Source organism: Bombina bombina, chromosome 2 (assembly GCF_027579735.1).
Source record: "Bombina bombina isolate aBomBom1 chromosome 2, aBomBom1.pri, whole genome shotgun sequence".
Classification (NCBI taxonomy): domain Eukaryota; kingdom Metazoa; phylum Chordata; class Amphibia; order Anura; family Bombinatoridae; genus Bombina; species Bombina bombina.
This window is the reverse complement of record NC_069500.1, coordinates 420,973,803-421,001,196: the sequence shown is the minus strand read 5'-3', so window position 1 is coordinate 421,001,196 and position 27,394 is coordinate 420,973,803. Positions and strand designations below refer to the sequence as shown.

The 27,394-nt window shown below is 37.3% G+C and overlaps 1 protein-coding gene across 1 annotated transcript in view; it reads right to left on the bottom strand.

Moving 5' to 3' along the window:
- The window catches only part of ESS2 (ess-2 splicing factor homolog), a 38,342-nt gene extending 14,052 nt beyond the window's left edge, over positions 1–24,290 (bottom strand). Inside the window, exons 1-8 of the mRNA XM_053701963.1 lie at positions 24,045–24,290; positions 11,140–11,305; positions 10,900–10,983; positions 10,565–10,737; positions 9,583–9,700; positions 8,530–8,663; positions 8,307–8,409; positions 7,952–8,061 (exon numbers count right to left, since the gene is read on the bottom strand). Coding sequence (XP_053557938.1) covers positions 7,952–8,061; positions 8,307–8,409; positions 8,530–8,663; positions 9,583–9,700; positions 10,565–10,737; positions 10,900–10,983; positions 11,140–11,305; positions 24,045–24,197 — 1,041 coding nt within the window. The 5' untranslated portion in view covers positions 24,198–24,290. The remainder of the gene's footprint in view (positions 1–7,951; positions 8,062–8,306; positions 8,410–8,529; positions 8,664–9,582; positions 9,701–10,564; positions 10,738–10,899; positions 10,984–11,139; positions 11,306–24,044) is intronic.
- Between the last annotated feature and the right edge of the window lie 3,104 nt (positions 24,291–27,394).

Here is a 27,394-nt window from a genome sequence, read left to right as displayed (position 1 = left end):
CCCCCCACCACCTAGGAGGTACTGTTGTGAGTCATAATCTCCAGTCCTTAATGAAATCTCCTCAGCCACGTATCTGTACCTCATGGATCTCTGTCTTGTCGGCATCAGTTATCAGAGCTGCCCATAGGGAATACATTCCAAGCCGTATTATATTTATATTTTTAGAAAATTGTTCTCTCTATGGGGTAGATATTATTAGGACCAGTTGCCTGTTCCCGTTGGGACCCCTCTCCTCCCTTTCCCGCCGGTATTTGTTGCCTGGGGGTCATACTCCTACTCCTTTTACCCACATCGCCTATAGCTGGTATATCCCCAGGAGAGGGGCTCATTCCACATATGTCCTCGTCTTTTTACTTATAACATAGCCTCATAAGAACTGCCATCTTATAATATTATTATATACAAAATTTTTATGGCCCTTGAGTATTTACTTATATTATATTTTCGCTGGCTCCGCCCTCCCCCTATTATCAAACCCAGACCTAGGCCTGGGTTCTTACTGTTGCATTTATATTTTCTTGTTAATGCCCTCCCCCCCATATAGGTTATTACGCATGTGAAACATTGTTACATTAGAACCTTGACACTTCTTTTTGACTACTGCTAAGCGGTGTTTACCCGCTGATGTTGGTCAAACTGAGATATCCTATCATATCACTCTCCTCTTCGAGGGGTACTCAAATGTTTGAGATGAAGATGTCAAGAATTTATGGTTTGTATTGTTTATTAGGACAATGTTCACTCTAAAATATGTTACTGTAAATGTATAATTTCTGTGGTTATCATTCTAAGTACCTTATCGTTTCCTATATCAGTTGGTTCATGAGTAGTCATCGAATTAACCACTGTCAAATGCTATTCAATATGTTATAAAACGAGATTCTCAACTTATTGATAACTAAGTATTAGTTATTTGCTGTTATAAAGGATTTACCGGTTAATTATATATCCACTGCGTGGTAACAGCCTTCCTTGTTCATGTATAGTACTTGTTAAGTTATTTTGCTTTATGTTATGTCTCAAGAATCTCAATAAAAATTTTTAAAAAAAAATAAAATAAAAAAATAAAAAAAGAGAAAAAAATTGAAAAAACCAACAAAAAAAAAAAAACACACACACACACTTTTTCTAACTTTGACCCCCAAAATCTGTTACACATCTACAACCACCCAAAAATACCCATGCTAAATAGTTTCTAAATTTTGTCCTGATTTTTGGTATATTTCATGCCACCATTTCACCGCCAAATGCGATCAAATAAAAAAAATTGTTCACTTTTTTTACTAACTTTTTTCACAAACTTTAGGTTTCTCACTGAAATTATTTACAAACAGCTTGTGCAATTATGGCACAAATGGTTGTAAATGCTTCTCTGGGATCCCCTTTATTCAGAAAAAGCAGACATATATGGCTTTGGCATTGCTTTTTGGTAATTAGAAGGCCGCTACATACCACACTTCTATTATGCCTAGCAGTGACGGGGTTAATTAGGTAGCTTGTAAGGAGCTTGAAGGGTTAATTTTAGCTTTACTGTAGAGATCAGCCACCTGACACATCCCACCCCTTGATCCCTCCCTGACCATCTTTAGTACTGGCGGAAAGTCTGCCAGTAAAAAATAAATAAAAAAAATTTTTGTTTTTGTTTTTTTTAAAAAAAAAAAAAAAAAAAAAACATTTTAACTATATAAATTTTCTGCAGTGTAGGATCCCCCTTACCACCCAACCTGCTTGAGCCCCCCCAAACAGCTCCCTAACCCTCCTCCCTCTAACTATTTGCCACCCTTTTGGGTACTGGCAGCTGTCTGCCAGTACCCACTTTGCAATAAAATTTGTCATTTTTGTTTATAAATTACACTTTTTCTGTAGTGTAGCTGCCCCCCCAATACCCTCCCCCCTCCCCAACATTATTCCCCCCTCCCTCTCCCACCACATCTTGGTTAGTGATCGCACGTGCACACACAACCCGCGCAAATCATTTCTCACTACTGGCCGGAAGTTCTCCAGCGATGGGCCACACACCCGCCTCCCTGCAATGGCTCCCACCCACCAACGATCTGCACCATGGCGCTCTCTGCATCGGTGGGTAAAAAAAGGTTTTGCAGTGATGCCTCAATATCGAGACATCACTGCAATACATTGAAAGCGGCTGGAAGCAATCACGATCACTTCAACCGCTTGAAACCCCTGAGGACGTACAGGGTACATCCTTGGTCGTTAAGTGAGTTTTTGTAGGACGTACCCTGTACGTCCTTGGTCCTTAAGGGGTTAAACCATTTCCTCTTATCCCTCTGCCCATTTTCAGCCTCACCTCTAATCTACCTTCTGCCACCCCCACCTCTACCCACCTTCTGTTTTGTTTATTCTTCATCTTCCCCACATTATTTCACTTCTCTCCCCCACTCACTGTACAATATCCTGCTGCTTGTCACTACTACTTCAGCTCTCACTATACCAATATAATTTACACCCTCTGCTCATTCACACTCTTTATTCTCTTTCCTACCTACATTTTTTTTCTTTTTTCAATAGTTCTGCTTATTCTCTCCTTCCCATGTTCATTTGCACACCCTCTTTACATTTCTCACTACCTGTGTATGTCTGAGAGTGCCTCAGTGTCAGAAAGTTCATCAGCAAGTAAGCGTATTTCAGTCAGGATGACAAAGTGTATACAGAAAGGGAAGCGCTCTACCAGGAATGAACAACCACTCAGTAGCTTGTTCTATAGCGAGTTACCACCTGGGAGCAGCCTCTTTTAGCAAAATTGTGCTTTTCACAAAAGAGAACTGTCCTGAAGTATATCAGTCTGATCCCACCTAGTAAGGTCAGTCCAGCCCCGAAATACCAGGCAATCTTCCTCTGAAGAAGGAACTTGGCAACCCCAGCTGATCGTTTATGACTTCTGTGGGCCTCGTCAGTGAGGTTTCCCCCATCACCCTTAGGGAGACTTACCCAGGGTCACAATAAAAATGCATACAGAAAGAGAAGTGCTCTACGGGGAACAAACTGTTCAGTGGCTTGTTTTATAGAGAGAGTTACCACCTAGGAGCAACCTCTTTTAGCCCAATTGGTCGTTTTATAGAAGATTTGTATGACAGATAAAGTGTGTCATATGTCTAATTTGTCCTCTTTATGTGAGATACTTTATGTTCTAGGGATTTCTGTATTTTCCGATTGCAGGATTGCTACAAGACAGTGTCAAGGTATATGCAAGGATAATATATATATATTTTAATCATATATTTTAAGGTTAATAAATATATATATTTATTCAGATCTGACTGGTCAGTAGAAAATGATTAATTTCTGTCAGACAAACTGACTTCAATCATGTGTAATTCTCCCCCCACTGAACAAGTAAAATTATTCAAAAGGCAACATTTGCTCTTAATTGGAAGTGCAAACTCATTGCTCAGCTCTTCCCCAATTTAATATGCAAAATTATTCTGAAACACCCCAGTGAGGGAAATAAACATTTGGCTTGTTAAACTTTGACAACCATCTTTGACAACCATCTCATGATACCATTTGTCTTTCAAACTGGAAAGGTGTGATAGGATTTCCAAGGTGACATGTTTTGTGGGAATTTCAGCATTACTCTCAGGTGCAAAAAGACCCCATGTGGTGAGTAAAAGATAAAGAGTCTGGGAACTGATTTAGAAGAAAAAGCAGTGGGGGTTTTAAATAAAAAAAATGGCTTTTAACAAAATATTATATATATATATATATATATATATATATATATATATATATATGTGTGTGTATGTGTGTATTGTATATATACATGCATATTTTGAAAGCATGAATATCTTAGCATCTGTGTTTTAAGAATCTTTGTGGACCTAAAAAGAAATGATTAATGACACTTATTATTTTATTTCAGGTGGACCATGGGCAAAATTCCTGCATGCAAGAATTGTGCGAGACATAGAGCATAATATATTATGTGAAAACATATTAGATATAGAAATGCCAGGATACTGATAAAATTGTAATACATTTTAAGCTAATAATTCGCAGTATTAAATTGCCTTAATATAATACAATGTTAATAATATAACATATTTGGTATCAGAATAATCAGAAAAAATGATCTAATACTACCCATCTATAATTGGGGTTATATGATTAATGCAGAGAGTGTGATCTGATTAAATAACCATTTTATGAGAATAATTAGCTTGTTAAAAATGCTTAGAAATGTTAAAGGTGAATTTGTTTTGTCTGTATGTCTGCTGCCACCTAAGGGCCAATACCGGTAGGACAGTTAAGGTAATTTAACTGTTCAAAAGATGCGTTGCCATGGTAAACATGCTCAACTCCGTTAAGGGCCAATCCAATCAGGTATTACAAATACCCAATCAAAAGAGACAAGGAGGGCCACCCATAATTTACCCATGATGGAAAACTGATATAAAGTGAATGCAGGATAGAGAAAAGGGAGATTTCTGCTAAGCTAAACTTGTAACTGGTTTGTTGGGCGCGAGATAATACTTTACTCAAGCAAAGATAATCTACCTTTCTCATTGATTGCGATATACACTTATTGGTGATCTGAGGTAAAATAATTCCTATTAAGGAATATTGGATATTGATTGCTCTTTACCCTGGTAACATATTCAAGGTTATTGGTAAGACTATTAGTTAAATTATAAGTCACTGCAGTTTAAAGTACAGTTGAAAGATTTAAAGAAGCAGTTTGTATTTCAAGTTAATATTTCATAAGCCTTGGTATTGTTTAAATTTGTATCTGGTAGGCTAAGTAATTAATCTGTGAAAGTTCTGATGTTTTAAATCAATTTTGTATTAGGATAAATTGCAGTTAAATAGCATAATATATATATTATCCTATTGTTTATAAGCACTGTTAGGATTGTATTGCTTGGATGTTAAAAGTTAAAGATTTTAGTCCCATTGTGTTAACTGAATGAAAGGCTATTTGTAAATAAGGCTGATTTTTAAAGGTAAAATTTTCTGGGCTTTGTAAGAAGGATAGCATATCTTAATAGTTGGTTTTAACGTATATAATATTGTGTCATATTCTGGTATTGCAAATATATTTCAAAATGTTCATGGATATTAACTAAATAAAATAATTCAGGTATTTATATTAATTGTATGGTTTCTAGTAGATGCATGTTGGTTAAGGGTTTCTATTTTTAAGGATAATTATTATTTGTATTGTGTTATAACCCTGCCATAAGCCGATATATTATTTGGAGAGCACTACTTAGATTCTTATCATAAATACTGACAACAGTATACATGTTTTCTATATATAAAACATTACTTTCTATATATGTATCACCAGCTTGACTGACACATTTTTTTTTATCAGCCTGAAAACTACAGGCCATATATTGTCAATGTACGTAGGATAACTACTTTTATAGATATCCACTATACCATCTGTCTGAAAAATGTCAGGTATAGAAACAGTAATCCAGGATACAATATCCCTGAAGGTTGGGTTAATATTATACCTTTCAAATATATGTTGGATTTCTGCCTATATAACGATACACAATTTATTGTATGGCTCATACTGTTACTTTCTATGTGTGAAGTTACTTCTGCAGATTGTTGTCCAATGAGTAAGTGAAGAGTACGGCAAAGCTTTGAGCCAAAAACTGGAGCTCATAAGAGGGTCCATAGTTATGATATGGGCTCAGGTTGCAATTTTTCTTTTAAAGGACCAGTAAAAACAGTAGATTTGCATAATCAACAAATGCATGATAACAGGATAATGCAATAGCACTGAACTTCAAATGAGTAGTAGATTTTTTTTCTGACAAATTTCAAAGTTGTGCATATTTCCACTCTCCCTGTATCACATGACAGCCATCAGCAAATCACAAATGCATATACATATATTATTTGAATTCTTACACACATTCTCAGTAGGAGCTGGTGACACAAAGTGTAAATATAAAAAGACTGTGCACATTTTGTTAAAGGAAGTAAATTGGTTGTTTAAAATTGCGTGCTCTACCTGAATCATGAAATTTACATTTTCACTTGAGTGTCCCTTTAAAGGGACACTGAACCCAAAATTTTTCTTTCGTGATTCAGATAGAGCATGCAATTTTAAGCAATTTTCTAATTTACTCCTATTATCACATTTTCTTCGTTCTTTTGCTATCTTTATTTGAAAAAGAAGACATCTAAGCTTTTTTGGTTCAGCCTCTGGACAGCACTTTTTATTGGTGGATTAATTTATCCACTAATCAGCAAGGACAACCCAGGTTGTTCACCAAAAATGGGCCGGCATCTAAACTTAAATTCTTGCATTTCAAATAAAGATACCAACAGAATGAAGAAAATTTGATAATAGGAGTAAATTAGAAAGTTCCTTAAAATTTCATGCTCTATCTGAATCACGAAAGAAAACATTTGGGTTCAGTGTCCCTTTAAGCCTAACAGCACAGATGACAAAACCTAACCTCCTAGTCAGATTTTATATCTATGATGAACATTTGGTTTTACTTTGAAGCACTTAAAATGTACAAACCTTACATACAACAGATGTGGTAACTCTAGAAGGAGGTTTAAAATTCACAAATCAGTGTTAAAGATTAAAACAGGTATATAGGTAAATGTGAATTACAAGAAAACCTAGTTGATGTGTATGGCTACCATAAAGCTGGCAACATATTAAAGGGGAAGAAAGGTCAACATTCAAATATGCACAAGTGCATTTAAATTTTAAATAGAAGAATTTTCCCAATATACTTCCAGAAGCAAAAATGTTTCAAGTAATAGTTATTACTGCTTTTCAGTGACATACTCACATATGCTGAGAGGGCCTGTGCACTAGTATTCAAACACCACGCCTGCTCAGAGAGTCAGCAGTAGCTTGTTTGACACAAATTAAAGGGATATGAAACCCACATTTTTTTAAAGGACCAGTCAACACATTAGATTTGCATAATCAACAAATGCAAGATAACAAGACAATGCAATAGCACTTAGTCTGAACTTGAAATAAGTAGTAGATTTTTTTATAACAAAGTTATTTATATTTCCACTCCCCTTGTACCATGTGATAGCAATCAGCCAATCACAAATACATATATGTATAGTCTGTGAATTCTTGCACATGCTCAGTAGGATCTAGTGACTCAAAAAATGTAAATATAAAAGACTGTGCACATTTTTTTTAATGGAAGTAAATGTGAAAGTTGTTTAAAATTACATGCTGTATCTGAATCATGAAAATTTAATTTAACCTGAGTGTCTCTTTAATGATTCAGATAGAACAAGCGAATTTGAAACTACTTTCTCATTTACTTATACTATCAATCTTTCTTCGTTCTCTTGTCATCTTTTGTTCAGAAGCAGAGACGTATGCTTAGGTGCCTGTCCATTTATGGAGCACTATATGGCAGCACTTTTTGCAAGAGCACTAGATGGCAGCACTATTTCCTGCCATGTAGTGCTCCAGATGCCTAACTAGGTATCTCTTCAACAAAGATCATGGGAACGAAGCAAATTTGATAATAGAAGTAAACGTAAACCTTATGCTTTGTCTGAATCACAAAATATTTTTTTGGTTTCATATCGGAGCATGAATAATGGTGCACTCACAGCATACGTGCCTGTGCTGCCGAAAAACAGTAATTACCGTCACTAGAAGCATTTTTGCTAGTGGAAGTATAGTTAAAAAACGCCTCTATTTGTAATTTAAATTTACCCAGTTTTGATCTTTCTAGCCCTTTAAATACTATTTTGTGAACCGGTAACACCAATTTACATTGTTTCAGAATGTGACGTTCGTTTTATGTGCGTAATCTATTTTTTGGGGTTTTTAAACAACATTTTTAGTGTTTGCAATTAGGTATTATCCACTAGGCCAGATATTTGTTCAGTCAGTGATGGTATCTATAATCATCTGTACACCTATATAAGTAATGTGCAGTTTATTACACCACAAATAGAAACCTATGTTTGGTACCTTAAAAGATGGTCCCGGTGCCTTTTCCAAATAAGGGGTTTCTGATCCATCCAGTCGGAAAGGGGTGCTTTCAACTTCACCCCATGTCATTAGCGGAGATTCATCAACTCCTATAAGATAATCAAATACATTTTTAGCTTCTGAGTTTGTAACGCTTGCTTCTACATAACTTCTGATGTGTTAAGGTAGGCTTTGAGAACAAATTGTTAAAAGACACTGAAATAGTTACACACTATACTATACTATATGTAGTAAACAAAGAGACTTAAATGACGACTTTTGTTGTTACCAGATAGTATAAAAGTTGCTTATTTTTACTATCTAGCCCATTGTAATTCTTTAAAGGATATTTTACCTGGTGCAGGAGATGGTGTGGCAACAAATCCAAAGCCATTGACCTTGGGAGACTCCTGTGGGATCAGCTCCTTCCCATCTGGCCCAACCTTTCCTTGTTTATACTGTGAGAATACAGTGAAAGTGTGTTAAACTGTTTGTTTTCCAGTATATAGACTAAACCTCTTAATCAAACTTTACCAACAAGACTGCTAGAACAATAGCAGGGAAATGTGTCTGGATACCTGCGCATTTAGCGCTGCTGCCTGCTGTAGCTGAGTCTTACTTAGCGCCTGGCTGAATGGATCTTTCTGAAATCGAGTATTTTTATGAATAACTTCCCTAGGCTTTTTGAAGATGGTATCATTATCAGGGACACCTGGAAAAGAGGGGCTACAGTAAGAATTCATGAAATATTAATATAAATCAATCATAAAAAAAAGCTACTTCACATTTACACATTCCCTTAAAGGACCACTAAACACAGTAAAATAGCATAATTAATAAATGCATAATAAAAAGACAATGTAAAAGCAATTTCAAATTAGTAGTAGATTTTTTTACATTTTCTATCCTAATGCATCACTTGACAGTCATCAGCCCATCACGAAGTACATATACGTATATCCTGTGAATCTTTCACATGTTCAGTAGTAGCTGGTGCCTCAAAGTATACATATAAAAAGATTGTGCACATTTACATAATGGAAGTGAATTGGAAGGTTGTTTAAAATTCTGTGCTCTATCTTAATCGTGAAAGTTTAATTTTGACTCTACTGTCCATTTAAGTATGTAGTAACTGATCTCAACTGACAAGTATAAAGAAGTTCTAGTCGCACAGATATGTTTAGAAATGAAAGACGTTCCAATGAATTCCTTATTAGCGCATGTAATTTTTGCATTATTAACCTTGCAAGGGGTTGAACACCTTGGATAAGGACCACTTGGGAGCAGTAAACTGTGCAGGTTGTCTGCTACATGCAACTATTATCTGATCATCTCTCTGGTTGTGTTCTGCTAGTGAGCTGACTCATAGTGGGAGTATACCGGGGCTGTACAGGGGTAAAGAAATAGCACTATAGTTTACTATACAGAGGAGAAAAGCTACTAGTCCAGAGGGAAAAGTTGCTACTCCACTCAATGTTAGATAGAAAAACTAAAAGGTATTTTTTTTAATCACCCACTGCAATTTCTTAGTTATCTGGGTACTAGTGGATGTAGCTTTCTAACAAGTAATTTTTAAAACATTTGTACACCGATACAGATAGCTAAACTATTGAATACCGGAGAGAACATACCTGCAGGATAATACATTAGGGAATTGTGTGTCTTGTACTCCCAAGTATCCAGTCCTGCCTTTACGCACTCTATCGCTTGCTGTTCAACAGAAGGAAGAGCCAAGTTCTCTTGCTGTCGCTGAGGAACAAAAGCAGATTTACCACCACATGGCACATACAGTGGAGACACAAAATGGCATACACGTCGTGTCCGATGCACAATACAAGGTATTAATGAAACACGGATAGCTTTTACAAGATATATGCTTGCTAGTACAAGTATATTAAACACAAAATTAAAGATAACTAGGATAACCTATCCGGGTATCTTTTTCTGTGCTAATTTTGAGATGTGACTTTAAATTATTGTAGGAAATAGTATGGAAATTGGAATTTTCGTATATTCCTTCATTATTTATTTTGCCTGTTTTTCATGTAATTTTGCTATGAAAATTAAGGATTGTGCTCACACCCGAGAAGTTACCTAGGAGTCAGCACTGACTGGCTAAAATGCAAAACTGTCAAAAGAACTGAAATAATGGGGCAGTCTGCAGAGGCTTAGATACAAGCTATCACAGAGGTAAAAAGTATATTAATATAACTGAGTTGGTTATGCAAAACTGGGGAATGGGTAATAAAGGGATTATCTATCTTTTTTAACAAAAAGCTAAACATGTATTTAAAATTTCCCTTTCCAGTGTAACAGTAGTCAGCAACTCAGCACTGATAAGGCTCTATCACATATACAGATCATTAAAGGGACACAAAACCCTACATTTAGCCACCAACGAGCAGGCGCTACCCAGGTTCTGAACCAAAAATGGGCCGGCTGCTATGCTTAAATTCCTGCTTTTTCAAATAAAGATAGCAAGAGAACGAAGAAGAAAAAACATAATAGGAGTAAATTAGAAAGTTGCTTAAAATTTCATGCTCTATCTGAATCATGAAAGAAAAAAAAAAATTTTTTTGCGCCTTTAAAGTAAAGCTCACTGGAGTACGGTACCTGTTTGTATTCCTCCTCTGCTTCATAAAGCCACGAGAGCCTACTCCTTTCTTTCTCCTTTGCCACCTCCATAATCTGCTCAAATGAAGCATTGTCCTCACTTGTGTTTTTCGCCAAAAAACTATCCAGCCCAGGTAGGTCATTTGCTTCATTCTCTGGGTTTTCTCCAGGCCCTGCAGAAATAATTCTAGATAGGGTTTCTTATATAAAGAATATGTAACTGTAAAACTAAGTTGGATGATCTGTGGTCAGAGTAGCATAAATAGGTCATATATTTAATATAATGGCTATGACCCATCACCAGTGTCATGTTGACAAGAGTAAATATTACCTACCATCATCTCCCACTCTGCGCTTACTCATCAGCAAGGGTGTGCCAGGAATTCCAACAGGTGTTTCAAATGTAGCCGGTGTGACATCTTCATCAAAATAAAATAAAAAGTTAAACAATATATTGAAAATAATTATTCTATAGTTATATAAATATAGTCTGAATATCATAAAAATCCATATATCGTGGCAACACATAAGGATCTATAATTATTTTTTATTTTTAATGGATTATGGGTCCTTACACGGCAGTGGTGTTTCCTGAGAACCTTTCCCAGAAGAGTCAAATTTGATAGCTATCTGCCTCATCTTATCTAGGTCTCCACTCTCTTCTGCTTCCAGATATTCCTTCTGAGCTCTCAGCTTCTCCACGTCTGGGAAGAAATCACGCTGGATAATTTTCTGCAGGTTCTGTGGTGGCCAAAATAAATAAAAACAATGTAGCCACTAAATTGACATTTTAAAAAAGTTGCTGTAAAAATATATTTAAAAAGTACATACATAAAAGCATTACAGAAAAAAAAAAAAAAAATGTTCAAAAACAAGGCCGTTAATTTTATTCTACTGTTTTTGCGCCATCAGTTTCAAAATCATTGTCATCAACATCTGGAAGTCATTGCACCCATGTGTTAAGCAGCAAAAGTGTCTTTTAAAGAAACAGTAATCAACTTTTTTCTGTCAACCATGTGAAAGAACAGCAGTTAAATATGATAAAATTAGCGCTGCGGAATCTGTTGACCTCTACAAATAACCGATAATAATAATAAAATATTCATTGGATGAAAGAAAAAAAGAAAAACGTTTACATTTTAAAAGGGAAACTATCAGGAAATGCATGTTTGTGTACAACTTATACCTAGGTAAATGTTGTTTACTGGCTGATAGAAGAAGATTTATTTAAAAAAAAACACCAATTCCCTTTTCAGATAGAACATAGAAAATTGTTAAAAGGGACATAATACTCATATGCTAAATCACTTGAAACTGATGCAGTATAACTGTAAAAAGCTAACAGGAAAATATCACCTGAGCATATCTATGTAAAAAAGGAATATATTTTACCTTACAATTTCCTTAGCGCACCAGAGTAAGTGCTGTGTAAAAAGTTATACTTCAGCTGCTGTCCAGCTGCAGGTAAAAAAATAAAATGAACTGCAGCCAATCAGCATCAACAGTGCTGAGGTCATGAACTCTTTTCCGTGATCTCATGAGATTTCACAGTAACCTCCCTTAAACTGAATAGGGAAATAACGTGTGCATGAGGCTCACTCCCTTGCCTGTCCCGGGACAGACATACTGATTTGCTGCTTAAAGTCCTTTACAATGGGGTGTGAATACTTAACACATTTTTAGGTAAAATATCTTTCTTTTTTACATAGAACACAAACAAGCAGTGTACAGCTCCACGGTAAATGAAGATGCAAGTGGCTAGAGGGACTGTCCAAACCTCTTAACTTATATGAAAATAGAAAAATCCACAGCATCTTCAACGAATTTTCAACAATTTTATTGAGACTTCTTTCTCCCTTGCAGGTACAAACAGGTTAGCAGCGACATTTCGGGAAGTTATCCCTTAATCATGCTAATGGGCCTCATCTGATGAACTATATTTATTGCCTACCTATTAACCCTTTGTATATTGTCACAAAGCGAATTATATCACTCAATACTACCACCTGGTGGTTACACATATTATTGCAATTAAACACATATAAAGTTAAAAACAATATACCATTTACCTATACACCTTTTGATAATAAAATATTCAAAGACCAATACTTGTTGTTATTTCTCAAATTATTTACATAACAGAGATACTACTTTTTGTATTTTTGTTAATTTAATATACATTATAGAAATTATAGAAATACTTAAACCCTTTCAGTGCTAATGACGGCTCTGAGCCGTCACAGAGTTTCTCACTCTGGTGCTAATGACGGCTCAGAGCCGTCATGAGCACTCTCCCACCTTGAGGGAGATCTGGGGGCTCCTTGCTGCTCCTACCCCGGCGATCATGCCTGTAGAGTGACAGGCATCGCCGGGGCTTCACGTGATGCGCGGTGACGTCACGCGCAATTACGTGATGACGTCACCGTGCAACGTTATTTATACTTAACAATGTTAAGTATAGGAGGAGGGGGCATGCTGCTTAGAAGCCTGTATCTCAGTCATCTAAGCAGCTACAGACCCCCAAGACCCATTGTTGGAAAGGTAATCACCTAACCTTTCCAACAGCATAAGTCTTGGGGGTCTGTAAAAAAAAAATAAAAAAAGTTTTCAAAAATTGCAAAAATAATAATAATAAAAAAAAAATATTAGCACCCAGGTGGGAAATGGCTTAGCAGCCAAAGGGTTAAGGTCCAGTTCTCTATTTATACCTTGGGATTAAAGCATCCCATTTATAAATCCAATAAGATTCTTTTTGTTTTAATATGGTTTCCCTATTGCCACCTCTTCTTAACTTATCCACTCCATCAATTATTTGCCACCGTAATTGGCTTATGTTATGACCTGCACTAAGAAAGTGGCATGATACAGGGGCTTCCTGGTCCCCACATCTAATATTGGATCTGTGTCGACTCATCCTATCCCGTACCTTTCTGGTAGTCTCTCCAACATATATTTTGGAACATGGGCATTTAATTAGGTATACGACATAGGATGAGTCACACGTGTAATAATTGTTGATGCCAAATGTTTTCCCTGTTTGAGGATGTTGAAATTCTGTCCCTTTAATGACTGCACTGCAGCTCGCACAACCTAAACATGGAAAAGTTCCATAGCTTTTTTTAGTAATATATTTTTGTTTCTTATTAGAGCCCAAATCATTCCTGACTAACATATCTCCTAAATTTTGTACTCTTCGATATGCCATCATAGGTGTTTTTTTTTTAAAGGATTCAATGTCTGAATTACAATTTTTTATGATGTGCCAGTGTTTAGATATAATATTACTAATTTCTTTACTTATAGGGTTAAACTGTGTAACACATACTACACTTTCTTCATTATCTTTCTTAATTCTAGCAATATTACTTCTGGACCATGTGCCCTTGTAATTTCACTCTCAATCAATTTTAATGGGTATCCCCTTTGTATGAACTTATCCCCCATTTCTTGTAACCTACAATTGATCAAAGAATTCTCATTTACAATCCTCTTTACTCTTTTGAACTGACTGCGTGGTAAAGAATTTTTTTAAGGGCTCGTTATGAAAACTTTCATACCTTAAAGTATTTCTATCAGTTTCCTTTCTATGAAGGTCAATTTTAAAACTACAAGTTTCTTTATTTAAATGTATTATTGTGTCCAGGAATACCACTTTTTCCTCACTGAAGGTTAATGTGAATTTCAAATTATTGACTGCTTGATTTAATTGCTCAAGAAATGCCAATAGGGTACCAACGTCGCCCCACCACATGCCAAATATGTCATCTATGAAGCGCCATCATGACGCTTCATATTGCAGGAACAATTTGTTCTCATATACAAACTTTTCTTCAACACTATTCATGAACATATTGGCGATTGATGGGGCAACGTTGGACCCCATGGCCGTACCTCTTATCTGCAAAAACCAATCATCTTGGAATAGGAAATAATTGTTGTATAGCACTATTCTCAATAAATTTTCAAAGAACAGTATTTGACTCTCACTATACAATGCAGAATACCTAAGTGCCAAAATACATGCCACTATGCCACTCTCATGATTAATCACAGTATAAAGGCTACTTACATCGAGTGTATATAGAATACATTTTGCATTAGCCAACGGTAAACCCTTTAATTTATCAATAAAGTCACTAGTATCTTTAATATAAGATGTTATTTTATGTACCTCTGGCTGCAGAATTCTATCCAAATATGTGGCTATATTGGTAAAGACTGTATCTATTCCTGCCACAATTGTCCGCCCAGGTGGTTCAGCTAGATTTTTATGTACCTTTGGTACTGTGTAAAAGATAGGCGTTTTAGGCCATTCTACATATAAATATTCAAATAGTTTTTTGTCAATAATACCAATCTTAAATACCCAATTTAACACTCTTTATTTCAGCCTGGATTACTTTGTAGTTGTTTATAGGTGTTATCTCCTAGTTGCTGTTTAATCTCTGTGACATAATAATCAGTGTCTAAAACTATGGTAGCTCCCCCCCTTGTCAGCTCTCCTTATCAATATATCCTTTTCTCTTAGGGAGTCTATAGCTTTTTTTCTGAAGCAATATTAGATTAGGTTTATACTCTTTATGTTTTTTAAAAATTTTATTGTAATGGTTTGTTCTTAAAAATTCATCACATCATATTTAACCAAATCAATGTAACTTTAAACACTATTATTGCCTTGAGTTGGTATATAGGTGCTTTTTTTTTTTTTTTTTTTTTTTTTTTTTATAAAGACCAGTAGATTTTTTTACGTTAACATATCATTTTTAGGGCTAATAGTGCTGCTAATCAACCGTGGGCTCTCATTAAATAGACATTTTAACTTTAATGTCCGAAAAAACTTGTATAAATCTTTCTCTAACTCAAAAAAGTTAATGTCTTTAACCAGACAAAATGACAATCCTTTTTCAAGTATCTCGTACTCACTCTTTTGCAAGACCTTGCTCGAGATATTAATTACTGTGGATTCTTCTTTTTCGCCTTGTTGACTTTCCTCCTCGGTGGATAACGGCGGTCTTTTTCCATGCCGCTTGTGTTTGCGGCCACCTCGGTAGCACTTCCTGATGACGCCGGCGAATCGTCGCTCGACAATAAAAAAACCTTGTCCATCTGATGACTCAGTGCTGCTGACGCGGTTTCCTCCATCTTTAAATTTCTCCTTAACTTGGTTCCAATTGCACCTCTGTGATTTACCGGGTCCTCTTCTCCTCCAATGAGACGGCTCACATCGCCATCTGTATACATGCCCCTGAAGGTAATCCATTTCATCACGCTGAAATTTGAACCTTTTCTGCTCTTGCAGCTCTTTCTTCAAGGTATTGATTTTATCATCTACCTCCTTTATTTTTTTCTCAAATTCATCGGATACCAGCATTTGTAGTAAATCCTCTTTCTTCTTCTCAACGTCAATCTGTTGCTTATCGATCTCTTGTTGCAGGGAATCTACAGTCAGCACCATTAGGTCATAGGAACACTTATTTAGTATTGCTTCAAATTTTTCACAGTATTCAGGATTGTCCTTAAGTAGAGTAGGTTGTGTAGACATGCGCAATCCTCTTGGGATCCTTTTAACCCTAAAATATTCAGCTAAGGTTATTGCATGTAATTCCCATATCATGTTTTTTCTCTTTAACCTCTCATATTCTTGCCCGCTTTTTTCTTTAGGAGCTTCTTTAAGAAAATCCCTTGACCCACGGATGAATGTGGTAATCCTGGCTGCATCAATATCAGAATAGGTAAAAGTTTTTGTACCATCCACTTTGTATTGTATTGTATTGAATATTTTATTATCAAAAGGTTTATAGATAAATGGTATATTGTTTTTAACTTTATATATGTGTTTAATTGCAATAATATGTGTAACCACCAGGTGGTAGTATTGAGTGATATAATTTGCTTTGTGACAATATACAAAGGGTTAATAGGTAGGCCTATAAATGTAGTTCATCAGATGAGGCCCATTAGCATGATTAAGGGATAACTTCCCGAAACGTTGCTGCTAACCTGTTTGTACCTGCAAGGGAGAAAGAAGTCTCAATAAAATTGTTGAAAATTCGTTGAAGGTGCAGTGGATTTTTCTATTTTCTTTTTTACATAGAGATGTTCAGGTGATATTTTCTAGTCAGCTTTTTACAGCTATGTTGCATCACTCAAGTGTTTTAACATTTGGGTATCTTGGCCCTTTAAGTATAATGTTGCTTAGAAATCAACAGGTAAGCAAATTATACAAACCTTTTGTGGCGTTGGAACAGGAAATAATTAGACTTAAAGAGACATGAAACTCATAACAATACGTTCATGATTCAGATACAGCATGTCATTTTAAGCGACTTCAATTTACTTTTTATTATCTTTGTATCATTTGTTAAACAACCACAATGCACTCCCGAGATCTAACTAGTAATTGGTGGTAACGCACATTTGCCTCTTGCTTTTGACTCACCAAATGTCTACAGCTAGGTCCCAGCTGTACACTGTTGGTCTAAAGTTAATTTTACCTATGTATTTAATTCCTTAACAGATGTTAAACACATAGTTATATACAAAACGGGCAATAATAAAAATCAGAGCATTTTCTTTTGCACTTTTATGTCCCTTTAAAGAACTAGCACTTCTAAAGGCAAAGGAAAAAGCAGATAGATTTGATCAATAGGAATGGTTTCAGTGAATGGACACAGAGTGGTCCAAAAATGTAGTAAAAGTAAACACTCTGGGCTACATTTATCAAGGGCTAGGAGATTTCTCTTTTGTATTCTCCGAGTTCTCTGCAGCTCGCTCTTGGAGGGCACACTGGTGCGCACAAATTTATAAAAAAAAAAAAAAAAAGGATAGACCACATATTCATAGACCAGAGCAGCTTACCCCTAATGAAACACACGGAAATCTTACCGACCCCATGGTCTGACCATTCGATGGTAACGCTATCTTTAGCCCTACCAGACAAACCCCTCACTGACCCACACTGGCGACTAGATGAGACACTGCTATTGCAACCACTAATTAAAGATAAAATTATACGTTCACTTAAAGACTACTTCCTGCATAATGCAACCCCAGATACATCCCCTGCCATGGTATGGGAAGCTCACAAAGCAGTAATTAGAGGAGAATTTCTGAAACAGAAATCTATAATGAAGAAAAATTATAACAAACAATACAACATGCTGATTCATCAACTCCGAGATATAGAGAGGTTACATATGCAAACCCCTACTAATGAACGATACATAACTCAACTAGCGAAGACTAGACGCGAATTAAATGAACTACTCAACAGAGAAGCGCAAAGAAAGGCAATATATCTAAACAAACTATATTTCATAGAAGGCAATAAGGCAGGTCCACTATTGGCTAGAACCCTTAAAACCCGCACAAACACTCAATTTATTCACAAATTATCACAGCCAGCCACACCAGGAGAATACACACATGACAGTAAAGCAATTGCAGAGGTCTTTAGAAATTACTACAAAAACCTTTACAATATCCCTGCGACCCCATACTCCTCAGACTATGGAGCAATAGATTCTTACATACAGAAAGCCAACATTCCAACTCTACCCGAGCACATTTCGAAACAAATGGAGGACCCCATATCCCTCCAAGAGGTCATTACAGCCATACAGAATACACCACTACGTAAAAGCCCCGGCCCAGACGGCCTATCGGCCTCATACTATAAACAGTTCCAATCCATTTTGGCCCCTCACCTTACTAATCTTTTCAACTCTCTTGATGTAGATGGACTGCTCTCCCCTAACCTCCTGGAAGCCCATATATCTGTTATACCCAAACCAGGTAAACCTCCCACAGAACCAAGTAACTATCGCCCGATATCCCTATTATATGGGGATATAAAAATATATGCCAAGATACTGGCAAACCGGATCAGCAAAATACTTCCAACTTTAGTGCATGTAGACCAGGCCGGCTTCGTGCCACTCAGGGAGGCCAGAGACAATACGATTCGGGTTCTCCATTTAATGGAATACGTTAAAACAAAACAGATCCCTGCAGTCCTGGCCTCCACTGATGCAGAGAAGGCCTTTGATAGGCTGAATTGGCCTTTTCTGCATAGTACACTAAGACACTTTGGGTTTGGGGAACTAATGATTAAACGAATTTTCCATCTATATAACGGCCCCTCTGCAAAGGTCCGCGCAAATGGAGTCCTATCACACAGTTTTAACATAAATAACGGGACTAGGCAGGGTTGTCCACTATCACCCATTCTCTTTGTCCTTACAATGGAGATTTTAGCTTGTCATATCAGGAAAAACCCAGAAATTCACGGCATCCCAATCGGTCCAGACTCCCACAAGTTAGCTATGTTTGCAGATGACGTGTTGATCACACTGACTCTTCCCGACATCTCACTACCCAACCTGACCCTGGAATTTGATAATTTCAGTATATTCTCGCATTTCCATATCAACTATTCAAAATCTGAACTCCTAAATATCTCAATGACCGCCAGTACCTTCGCAGCTTTCACGCCATCTTGTCCGTTTAAAATCCAATACTCACATCTAAAATACTTAGGCATAATGCTATCCTCTAATTCCTCGAAATGGTTTGCCCTAAACTACCGACCCCTCCTACACTCTATACAACACTCCCTATCCTCCTGGAAGGAAAAGCCCTTGTCGTGGTGGGGCAGAATACAATCAATCAAAATGACAATCCTCCCCAAAATCTTATATATATTACAAGCGATGCCAATTACACTCCCTAAGACATTCATACAACAACTTCAAAAAGCCATACATACTTTTGTGTGGGGGAGGTCATGCCCAAGGATAGCTCGAGGAACAATGTATAGATCCCTCCAAAATGGGGGACTGGGCCTACCAGAATTAAACCTATATTATCACGCATCAGTACTGCAGAGAATCTTGGATTGGCACTGTAGGAGAGATTCCAAAGCATGGGTTGCGATTGACTCCCAACTACTTAAATCCCCCAACCCAGGCCCCCTATGCTGGCTCCCTAAAGCCAGGCGCACCCCTGCTTGCCAATCATCCGCACTTTACCGACACGTATTTAACACATGGGATCACTTAATTAAAACTACACCGGCCCTGTCCACACTTGTATCCCCGCTTACCCCAATTTTTCCCAACATAGAACTAATGGGGGGATACGAGAACAGGAGAAAAGACACACCAATTACTGAACTATTAAACTCTGTCCCCATGGCACTCATGCTTACACAAGGCAAACTAAAACCCAGAGAGGAACTTTCACCAATTTTATTTGGCTCCTTTGCCTCATGGCTAAAATATGCACAGTTACGACACTTTCTACAGACCACTCCCAATAAAGAAGACCTTATTAGATTACCGACACTTTTTGAGCAAACATGCCTTAGGGGGAGCACTACCAGAGGTACATTATCACTAGCCAAGGGCATGCTTCAGAACGCACAATCCCCTCCACTCCCTCCATATACAGCTAAATGGCATAAAGAATTAGACATAGACATGGATACTGAACAGTGGCTACAAATCTATAGAAACACACGTACCTCCTCCACCTCACCTAAAGTAATCGAACTCAATTACAAAGTGCTTATGCGCTGGTACTTGACACCAGTTAGGCTAAATAACATTTACCCTAACTCCTCACCCTCGTGCTGGAGAGGTTGCACCGAGCGAGGCACCACATTACATATGTGGTGGTCATGCCCCAAAATACACTCATTTTGGAAGGGAATAGAATCCACATTGGGGAAATTGGCAGAGGCAGACTTCCTTTTAAACCCAAAATTGATCCTCCTAAACGAGACCCCTCCACTCCGCTGTAAAATTAGAAAGACATTGATACGAATAGGACTCAATAGCGCCAAAACACTGATCGCCCTACACTGGAAGTCCTCGTTAATACCCTCACAAGATAGCTGGATACAAAATACTGACAAGATGCTTTCAGGTGAAGAATATGGATACTTTAAAAGAGGTAAATCTGCATTCTATGCAGATGTTCGTTTCTACTGGGATTCTATCACCATCACACAACCACATAGGATCCCACATATGACAAATACACCACTAGAATAGGGAAGCTATGAACATATTACTGAATATATTTTGCCTCATACACTGTCGATTGCGAGTGCCCCACTACCTCATCGCAAGCTACAATTCAGGGATGTCTCTGTCGGATACCATCCTTTTTCCTTCCCCCCCCCCCCTCTCCCCCTTTATTTTCTTTTCTTTTTATACTTTCTTTTGGTTCAATCTAGAAATGATTGTAGGTTCAGAGCAATGTAATTACAACCTTTTATAATAGCTCCACTTTAACTGATATACCTGGGCGAGGAGAAGACCAACACTTACAGAGAGCGAATATGGACAATAAAGAACTCTATAAAGGTCTATAATTGCCAGGCAGCTCAAAGTCCAGATGCCCACACTACAGACATTAGATGCCTAGAGTTTATGGTTAATGTTATGGTTACGGTTGTGGACAATAGATCAAACAGTGTGAACCTTTTGATTTTGTGTGCGCAGATCGCACTTTTGTGACTTCTTTACTTTTGTTAAACTGGTTATTTGTTGACAAAATCAATAAAAAAATTAATTTAAAAAAAAAAAAAAAAAAAAAAAACTTTTTATTTTAGTACTGGAAGACTTTCTGCCAGTACTTAATATGGTGTGGACAATTGTGGGGTTGGGGAGGGAAGAGAGCTGTTTGGGAGGGATCAGGGGGGAGGTTGATCTCTACACTAAAGCTAAAATTAACCCTATAAGCTACCTAATTAACCCCTTCACTGCTGGCAATAATACAAGTGTGGTACGCAGCTGCATTTAGCGGCCTTCTAATTACCAAAAAGAAACGGCAAAGCCATATGTCTGCTATTTCTGAATAAAGGGGATCCCAGAGAAGTATTTACAACCATTTGTGTCATGAATGCACTAACTGTTTGTAAATAATTTCAGTGAGAAACCTAAAATTGTGAAAAAGTGAACGATTTTTTTAATTTGATCGCATTTGGCGATGAAATGTTGGCATGACATATACCAAAAGGGGTCTAGATCAATACTTTGGGTTGTATATACATATATACACACATACATACACACACGTGAAGGGTTATTCAGGGAATCCTGACAGATATCAGTGTTCCAATGTAACTATAGCTAATTTAGAAAAAAAAATGGTTTGGAAATAGCAAAGTGCTACTTGTATTTATTGCCCTATAATTTGCAAAAAAAAGCTAAGAACATGTAAACATTGGGTATTTCTAAACTCAGGACAAAATTTAGAAACTATTTAGCATGGGTGCTTTTGGTGGTTGTAGATGTGTAACAGATTTTGGGGGTCATAGTTAGAAAAAGTGTGTTTTTTTCATCATACTTTATAATTTTTGTTATAGTAAATTATAAGATATGATGAAAATAATGGTATCTTTAGAAAGTCCATTTAATGGCAAGAAAAATGGAATATAATATGTGTGGGTACAGTAAATGAGTAAGAGGAAAATTACAGCTAAATACAAACACCGCAGAAATGTAAGAATAGCCTTGGTCCCAAACGGTCAACAAATCGAAAAGTGGTCTGGTCACTAAGGGGTTAAAGGGACATAAAACAGTGAACTAAAATAAGTTTCTAAATATATAATGCAGCTAAAGCTCACCTGCAAAACTGTTTCTGTTTTAACCCCAATTAACCCCTTTAATTCAGGCATAGTTTTGTTTGCAGCAAGCTCCCCCGCTGTGCATTTGCATATATGGAAGGTGCTATCCAGGCCACAGCTACTGCAGAATGCACCCATGCATGGTAGGAGGCAGAGTAACAAAGTACCTGACTAAAGCAGTGCACAGTATAATGCTAAAGCTTTCACAAAGCATGTCACATTATCCCCAGGGAAACGAGCAAGCCTCTTGGCAACAAACAATAGCAGTACCTGCAGTCCCTCCTCAACCCACCCTTACTTGCATAAGTAATTATCCTCACATGCACACTTTTATTTATGATAGCACAAGGTTTGGAGTAGGACACTAATAAGGGGTTGGAGCAGGCTACACTAAAGTGTAAGTAATTTTATTAAAATACTTAATAGCTGGGGGTGGGGGGGTCCCACACAGTTTTACCTCAGTTGACCCTATTATAATATGCACATAACTAAAAATGTTTTACTGCACTTAAATTGTTATAATAATGACCCCATATCACCGTAACACATTTACATTGTTAATACAATTTTCGTTCTTTGTGGGGCAATTTTGCATTCTATATTTGGCATAGGTATTTAGCCAACTATAGACTTGCTAGAATCAGAAAGTACTACATCAGAAATACAGTATATGTGAACATGATATGAGCTCAAAGACATAATGCTTTTTAATGCTGGTCTCCACAGTACCTATGGAGAACTATAATATGCATATTTGTAAAAGTTTGTGTTCTCCAAAGGTGCAAAAAAAAGTATAAATTGGTAACTGGATGTAATGCTAAGGCAACTCTTACATTTGCTAATTTTAGTCACCCTTATTAAGCGCACCGGTGCGCCTTGGTGAACATGAACGAATTGAGAGGAATGTATAGTCGGACTTGCCCAATTATAGGCACACTTTTCTTTCATAAATCAGGGGATTCAGTCTTATGCAGATTTATAGGCACAATTTTAGAAGAATTGCTTTGATAAATCCTGCTCTCTGCTGGTACTAATTGTGCTTCAAAGGAGGTGAATTCTAACTGTAACCACATAATGATAAATTAAATGTTATTTTTTCAGTGACAAAAGGGCAAAACAATCACTTCATATTTATATCAATAATAAAGCATTCTGTTTTAAAGCAAATTGTTGTTGACAAGTGGGCAAATTCTGGTGTTGACAAGTGGGGAAAAATGTCTTTCCTTCTATTAACACTGAGTGGGTTAGACTTAGTAACCTTTCTCCCCTGACTTGTAAACTTATATTATGACATGTTTTCTCCGGCTGTCTCTCTTCATTCTCCCACTTATATATACACACATCTACAGAAACTATAATCCATATTGTCCTCTATGTTACTGTAATGCCCGGTGAGGATAATAACAGTGTGGATAAAAACACATAACCTACATGCGTACTGGTGCACTAACGCAATACAGGTGATCTAAGTGATCAATCTCACTCTCATCATTACACTTCCTCCTTTCATGCGACTCTCTCTTCATCCTACAACTTATACAAACATCTACAATTTATACAAACATCTACAACTTATACAAACATCTCTAGAGACTTGGATCCATATTCTCCTCTCTAGTGACTGGTGTGGAATCTGTGGATAGTCATACCACAGCCTACATGTTACTGGTATGCTAGTGCGATACTGGCCTCCCAAGTGGCTGCTCCCACTTCTATCAGTGTGTTATGTCACTTGCACATTTTTTATTTATTTTTACAGTTCGGTTGTTACTAACCCTGCATACCTTTTCACTTGTAATATTCCTTAGGACTAACCTTTTTAATAAAAATCGCTGCTTCTCTCACCTGAATATATGTTTCCTCGCACAGCACTTGTCTCTTCGGCCTGATGTTTACAGTGTTTCCCTGGGTCTCTCGCCCCACGGCTAAAGCGGCTGATCCTGGCTTTTGGGTTACCAGTACCCCGGAGACGGAGCCCTCGACTCCGGGGTTAGCCATTCTTATTTCTGTATACACTCAGATTTCTGTCTAATAGATCATCAACAACAACCCAAGCAACAGAAATGATCCTCCTAGAACACCGTACTTCAGGAAAAAGCATGCTGGGATACTGGTGTTCTGTCGAGAATCGACGGCTGGGAGGTGTAGTTTGTATATGTCATGCATGATGGGTAATGTAGTTTAATCTCAAAGAAATATGGTAACTTTATTTAGATCGCTGTAATTAACCTTTGCCTAGACAGTGCTAAATATTTTTATCTTAAAGGGACATGAAACCCAATTTTTTTCTTTTGTGATTTAAAAAGAGTATGCCATTTTAAACAACTTTCTAATTTACTTCTATTATCTCATTTGCTTAATTTTCTTGACTTACTTTGCTGAAAAGCATATCTAGATAGGCCCAGTAGCTACTGATTGGTTGCTGCACATAGATGCCTTGTGTGATTGGCTCCCCCGTGTGCATTGCCATTTCTTCAATAAAGGATATATAAATAGGCTTACCATAATTTTTAGAGGTGAAACTGGGACCACCTGTTGCGGTGCCAGTGGGGGTGTGGTCAGGAGCGTGGTCAAGGGGGCGTGGCAATTACCGGTCCTTTTAAAGTAGTAGCTTTTATGTGTGTAATGTTTTGTGGATACTCTACCCTTCCTCAGTCAAACAAGTGAATCACACAGTTTAAATAGACCATAACACCCGCCCCCCCCTCCCCTAGTTAAAAAGGCACCATTACGTTGTCATGGCAAATAAATCATTAATCTAAATCTCAAATTCTAAATAATGCCAAACATCAAGCATAATTATCACTTTCATAATTATCAATTTCACAATTTAATATCTGCAGTGTAATATGTGTTTTATGTGTCTAAGGAACAGAGCCAAATACTGATAAGGCATAAATACAACATTGAATGAAAGTAAAAAAGAAACACGTACCTGCTAAAGCTGTTTAAGAGGCTACTCTATACCATAATGCAGGAAGATTATAGCCAAAATGCTATCCTGCATGAAGTAAAGCAAGATCCAGGCCAAAAATCCTTCCTGTCTGTACTTCCTAGTCATACCCACATGATTCCCCTAAAAGTGTATTACCGGTGAAGTCACCAGGGGTCGGGGGGGTGTTAAATTCTTAGAAAAATAAACCAAGTAGTACTACAAAATTAAAAAACCCTATGCTGCTCACTCAGCCTGTATTACTAAATGTAAACTTTGATGGACACGAACATTAAGCTAAGCAGGGCTGTATGTAACAAAGTACCAGCATCCAACTATGCTGGAGAGCCACAGTCCAGTCATTTTGAATAATGTGTCTGGGTTTCAGGTGGTCTGAAACCCGGACACATGATTTGAAGCCTGGAGGTGGCAACCCTACTGGGACAGAATGAACAACTGGGTGGGACACTGGGACAGCGCCTCCAAACCGGGACAATCCCAGTAAAAGTGGGACTTCTGGTAAGCCTATATATAAAGAATGAAGCAAATTAGATAATAGAAGTAAATTGGAATGTTGTTTAAAATTGTATTCTCTACTTGAATCATGTAAGAAAATATTTGGGTTTAGTGTCCCTTTAATTGGACATTTAATAATAGATTCTTTAAAACTGCTCTCTGCTTTCCTCATTAATATTCTAGAATCTGGCCTTTAAAGTTAGCAAAAATGCACAGTAACACACTAAATAGCATGCAGATATGCACACACTACATAGCATACACTTACACATGCAGATACATACACACTACATTGCATACACTTACACATGCAGACACACACTACATATCATACACTTATACAGGCAGATACACACACACTACATAACATACACTTATACATACAGATACACACACACACTACATAGCATACACTTATACATGCAGATACATACACACTACATTGCATACACTTACACATGCAGACACACACTACATATCATACACTTATACAGGCAGATACACACACTACATAACATACACTTATACATACAGATACACACACTACATTGCATACACTTACACATGCAGACACACACTGCATATCATACACTTATACAGGCAGATACACACACTACATAGCTTACACTTATACATACAGATACACACACTACATAGCATACACTTATACATGCAGATACGCACGCACAACCACACTATATAGCATACACTTATACACATACAGATACACACACGCTATATAGCTTACACTTATACATGCAATTGCAGATACACACTTATACATACAGATGCACACACACTACATAGCATACACTTATACATGCAGATACATACACACTACATTGCATACACTTACACATGCAGACACACACTGCATATCATACACTTATACAGGCAGATACACACACTACATAGCTTACACTTATACATACAGATACACACACTACATAGCATACACTTATACATGCAGGTACGCACGCACACACACACTACATAGCATACACTTACATATACAGATACACACACACACACACTTAATAGCATACACTTATACATGCAGATACACACTACACAGCATACACTTATACATGCAGATACACACACATACACACTTATAGATACAGATAGACACACACTACATCATATGGGTATCTGTAATTCATTGTATGGGGTCCTGAGGTTGGCAAGCACATTAGTTGGCAGTCTGAGGCTGCCACTGTTCGTTACCCTGGTGTTAGCACTGCTCATCGTATACAACTGAAGGCATGCTAGTATAATCACCAGGGGTAGACGTCATCACTACCAGGGGTTAGAGGTCATCATTATCTAAGGTCGGAGGGTATACGGCCTTCCTACTCCTGCTTAACCCACACACCATTACTTTACCAGAAGGAATCTAACAGGTATCTAACCCTGAGAGAGAAAAGCCAGCTGTTTCTGAGTATGTGCCCAATAGAATTATTTTTTTTTAATGCATGGGGCAATGCGGGACAGATGGCTAGCAACCCGGACAGCAGGACAGACCCCTAAAATCGGGACTGTCCTTCAAAAATCGGGACAGTTGGGGGGGTATGCTATTATCAATTTGTCTTTGTTCTCTTGGTATCTTTATTTGAAAAAACAGGAATATAAGCTTAGGAGCCGACCAATTTTTGGTTTAGCACCTGGGTAGCGCTTGCTGATTGGTGGCTACATTTACCCACTAATCAGCAAACACTACCTAAGTGCTGAACCAAAAATGAGCCGG